Below are 17287 nucleotides of genomic sequence, written 5' to 3'. Positions count from 1 at the left end.
CAGATCCTGAAGATGAGGCTCCAATACTTTGGCCATCTCATGAGAAGAGAAGACTCCCTGGAAAAGACCCTCATGTTGGGAAAGTGTGAAGGCAAGAGGAGAAGGGGACGACAGAGGACGAGATGGTTAGACAGTGTCATTGGAACTACCAACATGACTTTGACCCAATTCCGGGAGGCAGTGGAAGACAGGAGGGCCTGGTGTGCTCTGGTCCATGGGGTCAGGAAGAGTTGGACACGACTTAACAATTAAACATGCTATTTGTAAGGTCTCATTGGACAGCCACTTTGCTTTCTTGCATTTCCTTTTCTTTGGGGTGGCTTTTGTTGTTGCTTCCTGTACAATGTTACGAGCCTCCATCCATAGCTCTTCAGGCACTCTGTCCACCTTAAAGTTCCTTAAATCTGCTCTTCACTTCCACTGTGTATTCATAAGGGATTTTGTTTAGATTATACTTGACTAGCCTGGTGATTTTTCCTACTTTCTTCAGTTTAAGCTTGAGTTTTGCTATAAGAAGCTGATGATCACAGCCACAATCAGCTCCAGGTCTTGATTTTGCTGATTGTATAGAACTTCTCCATCTTTGCTGCAGATAATATAATCAATCTGATCTCGGCATTGACCATCTGGTGATGGCCATGTGTAGAGTCACCTCTTGTGTTGTTGGAAAAGAGTGTTTGTGATGACTAGCTTGTTCTCTTAACAAAACTATTAGCCTGTGCTCTGCTTCATTTTGAACTCCAAGGCCAAACATACCTGTTGTTCCTTTTATCCCTTGACTCCTTACTTTAACATTCCAGTCCCTTGCTGACAAGGCAGCAGTCTCCTTCACAGATTGCCGGCTTGTTGTGGCAAAGGGGCTTGAGTAATTCAGAGAAGCTATGGGCTATGCCGTGCAGGGACACCCAAGGAGGACAGGTCATAGTGGATAGTTCTGACTAAACGCAATCCACCTGGAGCAGGAACTGGCAAGCCACTCCAGTATCTTTGCAAAAAACAACAACCCATGAACAGAAACAAAAGGCTAAAAGAGCAATATAGTGCAACTAAGAAAGAAAAGGAGTCAGTAAATGAGTCGACAAAAAGAGAATTGTAAACATAATAAAATAATGTGAGATAATTAAATTATTAGCTGGCATACACTGCTTTTCCGAGGCAGATGAAATTGGTTGGCAATACAATAATAACATACAACATTCTGGGTAACTAGTGGGCCTATAATAAGCTGTTTTCACCATTTTAACAATCCTACTTCCTCAAGCCCTTTACGCACTTACTTATACCTTCAATTAAATCATAATCACAATCAACAGTTCATTATCCAGAGTTCATTTCTAGAGGGTTAACATTAGACTTGGCCTTTTTCATAGTCTGCTTCATGTTGTTTTGATCATCTAAGTCCTTTCTGCTCATAGAGGGATTCCTGCCTGCAGCATGGTCTTCAGCAGGTAACTGGAAAATCTGTTGCTGTCTTCTACTAGTAAGTTATTCACAAAAGTCCCTCTCCCTCTCTTTTCTGTGCAAGGTATTACAGTGCATTCTCCCCATCTCTCTAAAAAAGGTCAACTTAATAGGATCATTATGTGATCAGTCACATATTCAAATAGCTGTCATATAGAAGATAGTGATGACTTATTCCTTGCTACTGCAAAAAGCAAAGCTGTGACTAAAAATGGTAAGGGAACAGATTTGACCTAAATAAGAGAGGAAACTTCCTAACACTATGAACTGTTTGAGAACAGACGGGCCCTCCATCACTGAAGATATCTTCAGTGTCTGGATGGCCATCTCTGTGATGTTGCACTTCCAAATCCAAGCACAAAATATGATAGAGATGGTCAAAGTGTGGGCTCAAATGCAGCAGCATCCTACCCACCCACCCCAAAACTTTGGAAAATTACTCTTAAATATTCCTTGTAAGCTAGATGCAATTGTGCAAGATTTTTGGCAGCACCAACAGCCTTGGAGCCCGACATTTCCCTCTAATCTTTTGGGGTTAATACTTGGTTGCCACGACAGGGGGGCCCTTTTTACATAAAGAAAAATAATAAGGGATTTTTAAAATATGGGTGCACAGCCAAGCTGCCGATCCCTAGAATATGGCGTTGGAAGGGATCCTGAGCTCATCTAGTCCATGAAAAAAAATCTTTGTAATGCCCAAACCCTGCTGGATTAGACCAAAGGCCTATCTAGTCAGTATTCTGTACAACTGGATGCCAAAAGAAGTCCACAGAGCACGTGGCCACTAGCCCTCCTTTGCTAACATTCCCTAGGAACTGGTATTCACAGCAAGGAAGATCTTCTGAGGAAGGAAATACAGTAGGCATCATAGCCCTCAAGAGTTGAAAACTTTTAAAATTAGTTACCTCTATATCTTGAGGTACGCTCAACAAGTAGTAAGTATATTCTTTCATCTTTCCTGAACCTCCCTTTAGGTTCATTGCTAGAACCTGAAATTCGATCACTGCAAGGATGCATTTCTCCCTTTTCTCCTACACATAAATGTATAGATCTCTTATTATATCCTTTTTTCTTCTAAAACACTGTAGAGATGTGTGTACTTTATTTGAAAGTCTTTCCCCCCCCCAAAGGTGTCTCATTCTACACACTTCATTTTAAAAATTATCTTTCATAACTGAATATAACAAAGAATATATGTTATGCTCATCATCATCATCATCTTAGAACTGCAGAGCCAGAAGGGACCTAATTCCTGAATCTCCACTTCTCCAAACCCTTTCTGAAAACTGGTTATGTTTGCCACTTCCTGTGTTTGTCCATGAGTATATATCTATTCTACATCTTCTGTAGCAAAGACAAAGACACACACAAATTAACGGCAATCATCTTACCATCTCTTAGTACTCATTTAACTGCCCATCATCCAAAGTTCCAATTTCCTGGCTAGGCAGTTTTTTTTTCCTTCTGATGCATTTCAAACATGCTTGCCCTGCTGATCTTGATTTTTCCTTTCTTTTTTTTCCCTTTCCTTTTTTGTTTGTTCCTCACCCACTTGCCTACCTATCCCTTTCTTCTTCTGAATCTCTCACTCTCTGCTTGCATTTTCTTTGTGTAAATTTCCCTCCTTTTTGATCTCTTTGTTTGGGTAAGTGTTCCTTTTTCTGAAGGAATAATTATTTTCTTTTAACAGCTTCCTGATTCTGTGCTCATTAACCAAACTGGTGATCTCTTGGGTGTTACTTTTCCGGATTTGTGACATACAGTTGAGCTGAGCTTCTATTATGACTCTGGATCTGAGCACAGTTGTTACATAAATCTGTAGAACAGCAGCAGACATCATTTTTGTCCATACAGGCCATGCAGTCAGTACAGCCACATGTTGCACATGTGCATACACTCTCCTCTGTCCACCCAAATCTCAGCATCAAAGACATGGTAAGTTCTAAAGTCCTCTTCCTCCCAATGATCTGCGTCCCAGCCTCCTTTACTTATGCCTGACCAGTTGGGGGGGGGCATGGAAGGAGGATGGAACACTCCGAGGCTCAAAAGACCACCCAAAGCATGGCCAATGGCCACCTGGGCTCTTCAGGCTGCCAGTACCCCATGCGTGCTAGAAAAAATGATTCTACAGACTACTGATTTCAAAAATAGTTTTACTTCATCTTCCAAAATGTAAGAACAAGCTATAAAATCAATGGCACTTCTTTACTTTTTTTTTTTTTTTGAAAATAATGCACTTCCATACTTTATTCTTCAGAAATCCAGTAAATATAAAATTATTTTCTTTAAAAATGTATATAAACCACATTGAAACATCAAAGAAATGTATTTTTTGACAGAAGAAGTTAATCTCAAAAAAATTACAAAAATATGCATATTCAATATTTCCCTTTTCTGAAAGAATTTAGGGGAGGGGAGGCAACAGAGTCCAGGAATTCACAGTGGCTATTTATTTGCATAAGCTACTTTTATCAATATCCTAAAAAATAACATTTTTGTGAAATATGAAACCCCACTTTCTGTTGTACACAGATCTAGCACAGCTAGTAGTTAAGACCTTAAGATTGTTTTTAAGTGGAGAATGGAAAGCAAAGAAAATAAAAGGAGTAGGTGTATTCTTTATTCCCCTCTTCCAGTTACTTTGGCTCTTAAAGGTACACATTTGATGCAGATGAGTACAAACCTAGATGTCCAGCAAGAAGCTGCAAAATACTAGAAGGAGGATCCAATCTATGCTGAAAAGCAAAAGGAAAGGGTTTGCTTTCCTCATAATACATCAGACACGCAGGACAGGTGGGGGCTGGAAGGTTACGTTTCCCTTCTCCTGCCTGCTCTAAATTTCTAGCAGATACTCGAGGCTCCCAACCAAATACATTGTTCTGGAACGTTTTGTTGTTGAGGAACTGATTACATCCAGAATACACTTTCTCAGAATACCGGGGGGGGGGGGGAGCAGACACCAATAACTGTAGGCTAATTGATTGCTAATTTTCTATCCAAATTACTCCCAGGAGTTAAAAAAATTTTGCTGGTGTAGTATCACATTTTAGCTTTTTGTACATATTATTACAGTCCAGTGGCACTTTAAAAAGGCAAATAAAGCAGATCTCAAGCCAGCATAAAAGCAAACATCAGTATTTAAAATTTATTTTCTTTTACTTTTTCCCTTCTTTCTTGGCTTTTTGTGGTACAGTTCTTCAAAGGTTCTCTCTTCATCTTTTACTTCACTGTCCAAGTCTTTGTCAATGTCAAACTCTAGTATTTAAAGAAAAAAGGGGAAGAAACTATTCAAATAGCAAGACCAACACAACATGCACCAATACACAAGCAAAGCTACTTATTAACTTGCTGTCCCATCCAGGAGAAAAATGTTACTGGTCTCAAACAGACATGCTTTTCATATAGTTATCAAGACTTAGAATAGTTAGATTCTCATAGTGTCAACCACTGCAAGTGATCTTGTCTAAAAGCACCAAATACAGAGAATCCTACATTATTAAGAGCTATGGAGCTGAGATTCTTTCTACATAGCTCTGAAAGGTACACAAGGCCAGCCCTCTTTTCCATATGTACAGAGTTTCTGTATTCCTGATGTGATGGTTCATGAATTGTGCAGTTATAGACACTATGCTGAAAAACTTCCTTCATTTTGCTCAGGAGATTCTCTGAGCCTCTGCTTCTGTTCACACATAGGAACAAATATATAATATGTGCCTTCAGTATAGACATGGGCAAATTGTTTCCTTTCAAGTCCTTAAGCAGCCCAATGCCCCAGACATTCCAATTTTATTTTATTTTATTTACGCAAAAGGGCACTTGGGGGCAATTTAGCTATACTCCTCCCCCCATGGGGAAGCCTTTTTCCTGTCATCCCCCCCCCCAAAAAAAAATTCCAGGAGTTTTGGAGAGGTCACGCACAGCCCCTGGGCCTTTGGAAATTACCCATTCCTCGTTTAGCAGCTGACCAAACAGGATGAATTGTGGGATAGAAGACTTCTTTTGCCACAACATCAAGGCTAGATAAGCAGCAGGCCTCTCATAATGAACCCACCACCCCTAACTAAAAGTTAAATGCTTGCCAGGCACCTTGCTGCTGCTCTTACAAACTGCAGTATAGTTCTAAACAATCAAGCCGTCTGCTTCCTCAGACATAGTATCATGTTAAGTGACTTGCTATATCCAGATTAATATAAAACTGTAAAACATACCTTCCTCCTTTAGCAGGGAGGATTGTGCTTTTTCTAGCCAGCTCATAGCATTGTCTACATGAGATTTCAAATGGTCAGCCAACCTGGACATGGTCTCTTCAGCTAGAATTTAATGTAAATTAATACATTGTTAGAATGGGATCCACAAGCTTTTTCACTCCATTTGTACATTCAACGCTTTGTACAATCACCAAGTCGCTGACATTTTACTGGCTATAAGTTTGTTTTCAGGTCTGGTTTAAAGTGCTCATTACAATTATAAACTTCTATATGACTTGGGCCCAGGCTATCTGACGGACCATATCTCCCCATTAGGAGCCTCCTGGGTTTTATGATCTTTGGGGGAACCATCTGTCAGTCTCAGCACCCTCACAGCTCCAATAAAAAAGAATGCAAGACAGGGTCTTCTCAGTGGCTGCACCCCTGATGTGGAATTCTCTTCCATAAGAGATCCCCATTCTGCTGTGCTTCTACCAGCAAAGACCCTTTTCTTCAGGTAGGTTTTTGGCAACTGAATGAACTGCAGAGAAAGGCAGGATGTACAGTACATTAAATTAATAAATAATAAAAAATAACATATAACCACAAGACATGTAGATGAGGGAAAATTACACTATGGAAGACATATTTCACCACTTGAAGGGACACCTATTCTAAAAATGTGCTCAGTGTATTGGCTAGTTTGACTTTACTGACTAGCAGGTCTACAGATACTTTACAACTCTCCATTCTAACCTATCAGCCACACTCCCTCCTCCTGGAGCACCAACCCTACCTACTACCATGTTGCAAGGCTTGGCTATGCACTGTATCAGAATAGAGATGTGATGTGAAGTGTTGATAATCAAAGCCCCTTAAAAGCTCTCCTAGGAGCCCATACGTGAGCTAGATACAGCTCAGTATTCTCCCAGTTCTGGCCAGCATTCCTCCCTCCCTTGGAACTCCCTCTCACTGGATGACTCCTTTCACTCCCAGCCACTTCACTTAGGCCTGCCTGCCAACCTATATGGGGATTTCTCCCCTGACCACTTCCTGTCATCTGCATATCTTGCACCCAGAATCACAGCCACTGACCCTAGCCCTTTCTCTCTCCTTTCTCTAGCTGGCATAAGAACTGAGAGGTCCAACCAGAAGAAAACAGAGTGAAGATGACACCTGAAATAGATAGGCAAAGAAATAAGAGCCAGGAGTACTGAGACCTTGCCCAGGCAAGATTTGAGCCCCACAATCTTGGGTCCTTGTGCAGACGCCAGAGCGGCCTCCATGGATGCACCTGCATCCCACAGCGCCATTGTGAGGACCTCAGATTTAAAATTATGCTGGCAATAGATATGACAAGGTATTACAACTTATTTAGCAGTTACATAAAGAACTTTATCAAGATATTTTTAAAACAATGAATATTCATGACAGGGCTGTGGAAAACCACTGAATTTGTTTGGATACGGGAGCAACAATCTATATGGTTTGGTTCTGTTACCTGTTTAGAAAACTTGCAGGCCCTGGATTAGACAATAAGGCCATCAATTGCTACTGGTTGTGATGATTATATATATATCTCTACTGTCACAAGAAGATATGAACTGGTTGTGTCACCAGTATTTTCCCCACCCCTTCCACCAAGAAGCCCAGCTGCCACCACACAATATCTAAGAATATACTGGTTCCCAGGGAACATGAGCAGGAGAGTGCCAAGCTCTTGCCCTGACTATGGGCTTCCCATAAGGCATCACAGTGGTCACTATGTGAACCAAATGCTGGAGCAGACAGAAGTTAAGTGATCTAACATAGCTATACTTGTTTTATGCATTTAAAATCCGATTCAAACCTTTCCAGTGGATTGTGTAAAACGGCATCCACACACAGTTGTGAGAATGTTTGAAGACTCTTAAATTTCATTTGCAGAACTTTGTAACTACAAAGAAGCAATTTCTGACATCTGAGCTGAGACACAGAAATAACTAGAATGTCTTACCATCAGCCCACGCCTTCCTCTTGTAGAGGTCTTCTACCATATCAGAAATACAATTAATGTCCTCTTCAATCCTTCTTCGTACTAGCTTTTCTTCTTCTTTGACGGTAAAGTGATTTTTGGCATGTGTTACATCTGCAATCCTTTCCAAAACATCTATCCCATTGTTTATTAAGGGTTCAACTTTGTTTCCAAAATATTCAAAATATTTCCGGTAAGCATTGTACTTGTTTGCATGTTCACCCAGTCTAATGTGACTTTCAAATGTTTCACCTGCAACAAAGTTTTCATTTCTTTCCACAACCCCTTCCCAATCAACCTCTGTTGGTGTTGTCGGTTCTGGGGGCTCTTTTTCAGAGTGTTCCGCCCGTGGAATGAAGCTTGAAGAACTCTGGAGAAACTTGACTCCACAGAGGTCACACTGGGTTCTGTCAATATCTGCTTTTTTAAAGACTCTTGATGCCATTTCCAGAGGCTCTGGTTTTGAACTGGATATTCTTTTCCATCTAACACAACAGAAGACGAACAGGAAGAGGCCCCGCAATTTCCGCCTAGCAAAAGCTTTTTGCTGTTGCTTTTGCTGCCGCACCGATGCAATGCTGGCAAGGGGATCTTCTCTTTCTTCAACATACATGTCATGTTCAAATTCTGCTTCTGGCTCATCAAAATATTCTGCCTGATAGGAAAATCGGTTCAAATCTGTAATCTTGAAATAGATTCCTCTGATCTCTTTGTTACCCTCAAACCTGGTACCCCGTGCTCCTCTGTGATCCCACCTCCAAGAACAGTCAGCTAAGAATTCTTCATCACGGCAATACAGCAAGTCCTTCAGGCCTGCAACAACTTCTTTCATGTCAGCAGCCCTGCTCACCAGATCCACCATCTTAAACAATCTTTCAGGCACTTTGGAAGGGTACTCCCTCTTCATTCTTATCAGGGTTTCCCTGAGGGAGGAAAAATGTTCCATTAAAATCCCTTTATATTTCCACTTGAGCACCTGATCAGCATTCACTAACATCACTAAACAAAGCACCACAGTACGTTCCGCTTCCCCAGACGTGATGGAATCAAGGTCGTTAAAAGCGTCCAAGAGTACATTGAAATTTTCATACCTACACAAAACATCAGCTAAATACATCAGGTGAAATTTGAACTCTTGTATGGCTCGTTTTGTGTTCTCTGGTTTATACTCCTGTATGATGGAAAATATATCTTTGTGTCGGACTCCCCCTGTGAATAAAAAATCCCAGTAATGGAAGAGGGCAATGTAGCTCTTGGGAAGACAAAGTGTCATGTTTTTGCAGAGGCGCATGAGCACAGCACAACCCACAAGGAATTGGAATTCCAGCAAAGTCACTGTGTTTCCTATACTAGGAACCAAAGGATCCACACATTTCTTCACCAAGACATTCATGAAACGGAAGAACAGGTGCTTACACTGTTCTGGATTTCGGTAATTGTAGAGCTGGTCCATGGAATTCTGCAAGAGTCGAATGAAACACAAGTGGATGCTTTCAGCACTTCCAGATTTGTCTGGCATCAACATACCATATTTGCCTTCTACACCTTTGTGTCTTCCTCTCATCCTTTCTTCTGCCAGTTTTAATTCTCTATCATATTCATCTTCTTCTCTGATAAGAAGCCTCTCAAACTCTTCAGGATAAGAAGAAATTAACATGAGGACCTGCATGGTCTTCAGCCACAAGTCCGTAGACTCCCTTCTGTTGCGGACTGTCTCATTTTTAAACTCAGATCTGATATATTCCCTCAGCACCATCTTACAAGAATTAGAAATTCTAGAGCCACTACGAAGAGTCAGAATGTTTTTGCATGCCACAGGGTTTTCAGAGATCATTCTCAGATGGAAATGTTTAGGAAAGATGGCATTTATAAGGGATTTGCATAATGCATACTTATCAGCCGTCAATAGTTCATCAATGGCACTGGCCTCATGAAACAAATCTCTTGAGAACATTTGCTTGGCTTCTAACAATAGCCTATTTATTGCAGCAAGGTATATTTTACAATGAAATACCGATTTAATCTCAGAATATAATAAAACCCTATGAAAGTCTTCACAGGCATTGTCTTCACATTTCAAGCCTGCAATGAACTTTGCACAAATACTGGGGGGCCTCAGTTCAAATAAACGACGAGCAATGGCAGTAAGCCGTCTCAATAAATGCTTATTCAGCATAGTTTTCACATCTTCCAAGTTTTCACGGAACTGATCACTTATTTTCTTCTCTCTCAGATTAAACATTTCAGAGAAAGCCTCTAGACTGCATCCTGCTTCATTCTGGGTAACCTGGCAAATCTTCTTGTCTATTGGCACAATCCCAAAGTATTCAAAACATGACTTCACCATTTCTCTTTCAGCATTAGTGTCAGCTTTTTGGAATGCTTTGACCAGGTTCAGAAGTGCCTCAATGCCATGTGATGCTAATCTCAGGATGGCCTCACTTGGTCCTTCACAATGGACTGACTGAAATACAGCCTCTACTGCACAAGCATTGTGATTCACATCCAGAAACATATGAAAGGCCTTCTCCAATGTTTGGAAGTCTTTCTCCAGAATGCCCATCATATAAGTTGCCTCTGCACTGCCAGCCAGTTGGTTTGTTTTTTCACACAACTCTAAGGTTTCTTCCAAGATGGCCCTCAAGTTCTCCAGCTTATAGGAGCCTGCCATGCTGTGGCGGGATGCAGCAAGCAAACAAGATGCTCGGAAGTCCGGTTGATTAGTGAGTTTTGCTGCTTCCAACACAAATCCATGCTGTTTCATAAGCTTTGCTGCTTCTTCATCTCTGCCATTCTTCTTCAAGAGGTTAGCTGCCTCAGAAAACTGTTGATGTGTTTTCAAGAACACGAGCTGATCTTCAGTCCCAAGATGAGAGAGCATCACCATCATATCACTGGTCTTGTTCACACGCAAATACTTTGCAGCTGCTTCCAAATAAAATTGATTTGCTGTGTATGAAAGTTTGGAACGTAAGTTCTTTTCTTGCTGTAGCATTCTCTCATATCTGTAACAAACACATTAGTAAATGTCAGTTATGAAATGGAGCCAGACCTGTGATTCAACACCTACTGAGGCAATGAACAAGATAATAAGGCTGCCAAATAACAAAGAGACTCTTCCTTTTTATGGCCAAAATATCTACAATTTTAAACAAAATAAGTTTCGTCATTTGCAGTTCTAAGCCAGATCCTCACTGGTTGCAAAATCAGGTTAAGCAACTGACTATAAACAACTGCAGATCAATTAAACAACTGACTACACAGGAGACAGCCTGGCAGAGAAGAAATCTGTATGATTGTTCTTACAAGGTATTTTTTTTCTCCTGGATTTTGGCCTAAAACATTAATATGTCAGTGAAGAATGAGATTCAACAGCTAGTACATCAGATGTCCCATATCATATTAGGTAACGGAAGTAGAAAATACAGCATTTTCCCTTTGCTTGAATATACGAGGTTGTGATGGTCTTGGTGAAATCTGGCAGAAAGAGGGTTAATTGACTCCTAGTGTTAAGTGAAAACCCGTCCCTGGCACTTGTGTGAGAGTAAGGAGGGGTGAGAAAGATCCTGTTGATTAGGAATAGGCTGTCTACATCTGTTGGAACGTTATCTCTGAAGGCCAAAAACCAGCTCTTCCCACAGAACCTTATTTGCAAGAACTTGTGTCATCTGAGGGGTGGATGAACCAAGTTACTTTGGCAAAAGTCAGTCCCTACCAGAAGCTTCTGAGAAAAGAGGAATGTGATTGCTGGAAAAGATTCAAATGATCTAGACAGGGGATGATAGGAAATAAGGGGAAATAAATAATGGAGCACTCAAAACTCTTGCCAAACTTTGCTTACTTAGTTTCATCTCTTTGGAGAATGTGATGTGTGCCACGTTCTGCACATGTACTGGAACTATACTACAGCCTTAATGTTATATGAGTATAGGTTAGTTAGTTTATGTAAAAATAATTCTAAACTTGTCTGTCCTTTAAAGGAATAAACCTTTTCACACTTTGTCTTTTGTCATGGATTTTCTTCACATCTTTTTGATTCTTTTGGAAACACTGAATTTACATTTGAATTTGTATACCTTTTAAAAACATATTTAATAAAAACAATAACAAATTCTCAGCTATATGGTTATTCTGGAAGAGAAGTGGTTAGTTGTACTAAAGAAGGTGCCTTGCACTTGGGATTTTAAGTATTTTGTGGATCTTTTGGCAGCAGTCCTACCTTACAGGGTTGATTTGCATACCCAAGCAGGCAACCTGTTGATTTTTGGTAACTCCCTGGGGCACTGAAGGAGCAAGTAGGCTCAGAAGAGTTGAGCGAGGATCACAGCAAGAAGCTTTTCTCAAACAGCAGTGCATTGCACCTTTCTGGAAAAGTACTCAAGGAAAAGTAAGGGTAGTGTGGTTCAGTGGTCAGTAGATCCCCCCTGTGGTGGCCAGTATCTTGACAGATGTGTACATTCATATCATGGCTGCATTCCACTTCCAGTTTTGTTAACAACCATTCTGGAGATCAGAATGTACTATTCTAAGAGGGACAATTTGTTATTGCTGGTGGTGGGGATGAATCTGGGGCAGAAAACCAGAGGGGGGCACATGTTCTGCTAAACAATGGTTTATGATGTGCATAACATAAATAAGTGGCAGACCTGTGAGGATCCTGCCCATCCCCAAGAAGAGATGACATAGACAAGCTGTGGCTAGCTAAAAGCAAAAAATATATATAAATAAATAATGAATTCTCTGCTCCCATTTAGGAGCAAAAGAGGGAAGGAAGACAAAGGCTCAAAAGGAGAATAGGGTCATTTACATCACATTAAGCCATGGGGCACGCATTGTGAAAGCAATCTACAGACTCCAAAATTAATACATACTCTTCTTACATTTTCTTTCACTTCTGTATCAAATCAAGACACCCAATTTATCAGTCAGCACTCTCCCCACTGAGAATCTTCTAAATATAAAATATCTATGGACTGCAAAGAGAACAAACCTATCCATTTTGAGGGAAATCAACCCTGAGTGCTCACTGGAAGGACAGATCCTGAAGCTGAGGCTCCAATACTTTGGCCATCTCATGAGAAGAGAAGACTCCCTGGAAAAGACCCTGATATTGGGAAAATGTGACGGCAAGAGGAGAAGGGGACGACAGAGGATGAGATGGTTGGACAGTGACATCGAAGCTACCAACATGAATTTGACCCAACTCCGTGAGGCAGTGAAAGACAGGAGGGCCTGGAGTGCTCTGGTCCATAGAGTCACGAAGAGTCGGACACAACATAACGACTAAACAACAAAAATTTAACTACATATACATCTTAATTATTTGATATTAGAAATGAGAGCTTGATCTCATTAAGAGATAAAAATGTGATACTGCATACTACCCAAACAGATTCCTTGCTCATTTGTTACTTTAAGATACCTAGATCAACCTATTTCTTGCATATCTGCAAATACACAAGTCCTCATGTTCCTTAGTAAAAAGCAGATAGAAGAAAGAATGGTAAATTTTCTCTACAATCACATTTCAGGATTTTAAGAAAACCTCACCCACCTTGTATGAGTAATGTTTTTTTGAAAGCTGAGTAAACTAACTTTAGCTTTTTCTGATCATCTGCATGGGAAGAGTAGGAGGTAACATGATTTATAATCTCCATGAATGATTTTGCAGTGGTGCTTTTTTTAAAAAGTAGTTTAAAAAGAAAAAAAAAGCACCAGCACTTCTCTAGCCAAGCCACATTTATGCATTGCTGTAATTGCCTGAAAATGTCATCTGAAACAGTATATTATTGCCACCATGATTATGCAGAGATGACATGTTAGTGGCATGTATTTAACTCAAGGACTAGTAGAAACAGAGATGCAGGGAAGGTGAGGAGAAAGGCTGACTATTTTTGTGAGAAATGTATTTAAAATACAGACCTTTCAACAGATTTTGCTGCTTCTTCATACAGTTCCTCCTGGCAACACATTTTAATTGCTAGATCAAACTCTTGGATCCGCTCAAAGCATCTGTATGCATCCTTGTAGCACTGGCCTCTTTTATAGAAAAAAGCAGCCTCTTTCACCTGCATTACAATGATACATTATAGTTCTATATATCAAACATTTACAGTACTGGCAAAAGAAAATCAGTGAGACTTATGATAATTCCAACAAGTAGGGAACGTAATACAAGAATATTCATCTCCTGTTGACGACTGAATGAAGTAACAATTTGCCTGAGTTTACAGGGTATTACAAATGAAGACAAAATTTTCAAATCAGTGCCAACCAAGACAAAATGTGCTTGAGCTAAACCAATTCATGAATTCAGCTGCAAGTCTTCAAAATTTCAAAGGACAGAGTAATAACCTTTGAATTGCAGTGCTGGAAGAGGCCCTATGGATCATCAAGTCCAGCCCCTCTCAAGGAGGCAGAGTGGGGTACTGAACTCCCAACCTCTGGCTCCGCAACCAGAGACCGAAGCCACTGAGCTATCCAGCAGTTAAATCATGTAGATATGGGAACCAGCCCTGTTTCTTGATATTCTTCAAGTGGCAAATTATTCCCATTGTAAAATCCTTTAATAGTAGAAAAATAGTTTTCTTGCTTGTCTTTGCAGTATGTGAATGTAGACATATCTATAGATAGGTACAGATCTACATATGTATCTCCAGGGATGGGGACATATGGCCCTCCACACACCTCCTGCTTCCAGTTAATATAACAGAATACCCAACGGTACAATGGCTCGGACACAAGTTACAAAATTTAGTAACTCATAGACTTTCAGCGTGCCATCTGCCTCCCCCAAACTCACTGAAAAATGTTACCACTTACAATCCCTACAACACACAAATGTAATTGGGGCACCAAGTACCCACTAACTTTGTGATCATACCTGCTTAGTAACTATATGGACAAAAACAATTGTTTATGAAATGAGCAACAGCTGCTATGGAGAGTAGCTACAGTGTAAACAGCTCTTCTCAGTCATCACTTGCTGAAATCTTTGGGTTCAGCTTCCAGGAATGCAAATCCTGACCTGATTTATAGGGATGGGATTGTCAGAATTAATGAACTCCCAGTCCATAATTCGTGGGAACTTCTCAGGTCAAATACTTTACTTGGAGCCCACAAACTGGCAGGAGGTAGAACCACCCTCTTACTTCCATGATGCTCTTGCATTGCTTCTTCAAACCGTCAGAAAAGTACCCCACTGCACTTTGGGACCCACAAGCATTTCCTGAAACTCACAAAGGTGCATGGGGGAACATGTCCTGTCAGAAGCTGCCTCCATTCACGCTTTATGGAGGTGGTTGGATTTTTATTTATTTATTGTTAGCTTCACAGAAATTCGTGATTTTGTGCATCTACACAAGTTGTTTGAGTCTTTGTGAGTCACCTGTCTTTTCATGTTCATTGTGTTTGTGTGTTGTTGGTTTACAAAAGGAAAAGATGATAGCGGTGTGCAGACATTCCATGAAAAGTGAAGAAAACATGATGGGGGGGAATGTTCAATGTATCTGTTTCACACTCATGAGCAAGATGGTGACTTTTGGTTTCAAACAAAATCTGAGCATGATTTGTTCCATACCTATATATATTATGATAAATAATTAAACAGAAAGGTCTCCATGGATTCTATCCGTCCTGCAGGATGGTGCTCAAGAGCTCAAATGATGCCATATCTAGCTATTAAGATCCTCACCACTTTGTGTTGTTTTTCCCCAAACAAAAACAGGAAGAGAATCGTTACTTACCTTTCCCAATTTTTCACATAGCTGCGCAGAAAGCTGGTACTCTTTGGCATGAAACAGACATTTGAGAGCCAAATTTGGCTCACCACATTCTAGATACGTTTTAGCCAAATCCATGTATTCCATTTGCTTTTCCCTAAGAACACAAAACAAACACTGATCATATACCAGGAGTATAATAATATATTTTAAGAACAGGGAACTGGATCAGCCAAGGTATTTGAATTCATCAACTGTCTTGAAACATAAATGGACACTATTGAAGTATTTATCAAATAGTTATCTGCCTTGAAGAGTGATTAAATGACAGCTGCCTGAAAAACATCTTAAGCCCACAGGGTGGAATCAGCCTATACACGCTGGCTATTGTCCAGCTAAAGTCTTGTGTAAAGTGAAAGCAAAAGAACTCAAGTAACTTAAGAGAAATGTATTCTATATCATACTCCCATGGTTTCAAATGGAGCTTCCAATGAAATCCTATGCAAGTTGATTCTGGAGTAAAATATACATGTATTTAATCAAATAGGTGAATGTGTTCAAGGACTGTAGCCTTACTTGCAACTAACTTTAGTTGAAACAAGACTATAGTGCTCTTAAGTTCTCTTTTCTTCTTTAGAAAAAAAGAGGTTACTTACCTGTAACTTTGGTTCTTCGAGTGGTACTCTGTGAATTCACACTAATGGGTTAATCTGCGCTTGCGCAGAAGGCCTCGGAACATTCTAGAGCTTAAAGTAACACTTTTGGCTCCGCCCCCCTAGGACCTCATGGTCCGCCCGCCCTAACAGCCATTCAGTTCCCCAAATTCCGCTGCTGCTCTAAAGGCGAGACAGCCGTGACGGAAAGTGGGGAGGACGGGCGGGCCGTGTGAATTCACAGAGTACCACTCGAAGAACCAAAGTTACAGGTAAGTAACCTCTTTTTCTTCTTCGTGGACTCTGTGAAATCACACTAATGGGTGACTAGCAAGCTTACCTCTGGAAGGAGGAGGGAAACGTCACGGCAGCACAGCCGACAGGACAGCCCGACCAAACCTCGCATCCTCCTTGGCTCGCAGGTCGAGTCTGTAGTGGGATGCAAACGTGGAAGGCGTGGACCACGTGGCGGCTTTACAAACGTCCTGTAGTGGGACTCCACGGAGAAAGGCTGTGGAGGCCGCAACAGCCCTGGTAGAATGGGCCTTAACAGACGCCGGGAGAGGCTTCTTAGCCAGTTCATAGGCCAGGCGGATGACCTGAACTATCCATCTGGATACAGTTTGCGGGGACACGTCCCGACCCCTATGGGGTTGCTGGTAAGAGACAAACAGTCGCTTGGAGAGACGGAACGAGGAAGTCCTTTGAACATAGAAGGCTAACGCCCGACGAACGTCGAGTAGATGGAGAGATTTCTCAACCGGAGAAGAAGGTTGGGGAAAAAAGGTTGGTAGGACTATAGGCTGCTTGACATGAAAATCCGTGGTGACTTTGGGGAGAAAGGACATGTCAGGGTACAAGACCACCTTGTCTCGGAAAAATTGCAAGAAAGGTGGGTCGGTCCTCAGGGCAGCCAATTCAGAGGCCCTTCTGGCCGACGTAATAGCGACCAAGAAAACCACTTTAAGGGTAAGGAGGCGTTCCGAAACCGTAGCAAGTGGTTCAAATGGTGGTTTTGAGAGACAGTTTAAGACCGTATGGAGGGACCACTGAGGAATAGGATTGATTGTAGGCGGACGAAGGCGTACAACCCCTCGAAGAAATCGTTTGATCTTCGTGTGCCTGAATAGCAGAGCACTATCCGTCTCTGGTGGTTGATGGGCTATGATGGCGGAAAGGTACACCTTCAGGGTGGAATGAGAAAGGTTCATCTGGAAAAGGTAAGCCAGAAACTGTAAAACAGTATGGAGC

At 41.1% G+C, this 17287-nt stretch overlaps 1 protein-coding gene and 1 long non-coding RNA gene across 3 annotated transcripts in view; one reads left to right on the top strand and one right to left on the bottom strand.

The window, feature by feature from the left end:
• Positions 1 to 17287, top strand: part of LOC140708349 (uncharacterized) — a 69156-nt gene that overhangs the window by 37605 nt on the left and 14264 nt on the right. The gene's annotated exons all lie outside the window — the stretch shown is intronic.
• Positions 3598 to 17287, bottom strand: part of TRANK1 (tetratricopeptide repeat and ankyrin repeat containing 1) — a 70757-nt gene continuing 57067 nt past the window's right edge. For both annotated transcript variants that reach the window (XM_020803386.3, XM_078377517.1), the window contains exons 20-24: positions 15408 to 15540; positions 13585 to 13730; positions 7645 to 10667; positions 5670 to 5771; positions 3598 to 4716 (exon numbers count right to left, since the gene is read on the bottom strand). In XM_020803386.3, coding sequence (XP_020659045.3) covers positions 4607 to 4716; positions 5670 to 5771; positions 7645 to 10667; positions 13585 to 13730; positions 15408 to 15540 — 3514 coding nt within the window. In that variant the 3' untranslated portion in view covers positions 3598 to 4606. The remainder of the gene's footprint in view (positions 4717 to 5669; positions 5772 to 7644; positions 10668 to 13584; positions 13731 to 15407; positions 15541 to 17287) is intronic.

The sequence above is a fragment of the Pogona vitticeps genome, chromosome 6 (assembly GCF_051106095.1).
Source record: "Pogona vitticeps strain Pit_001003342236 chromosome 6, PviZW2.1, whole genome shotgun sequence".
Taxonomy (NCBI): domain Eukaryota; kingdom Metazoa; phylum Chordata; class Lepidosauria; order Squamata; family Agamidae; genus Pogona; species Pogona vitticeps.
The sequence above is the reverse complement of the archived record's forward strand: the minus strand, read 5'-3'. Positions and strand labels throughout refer to the sequence as shown.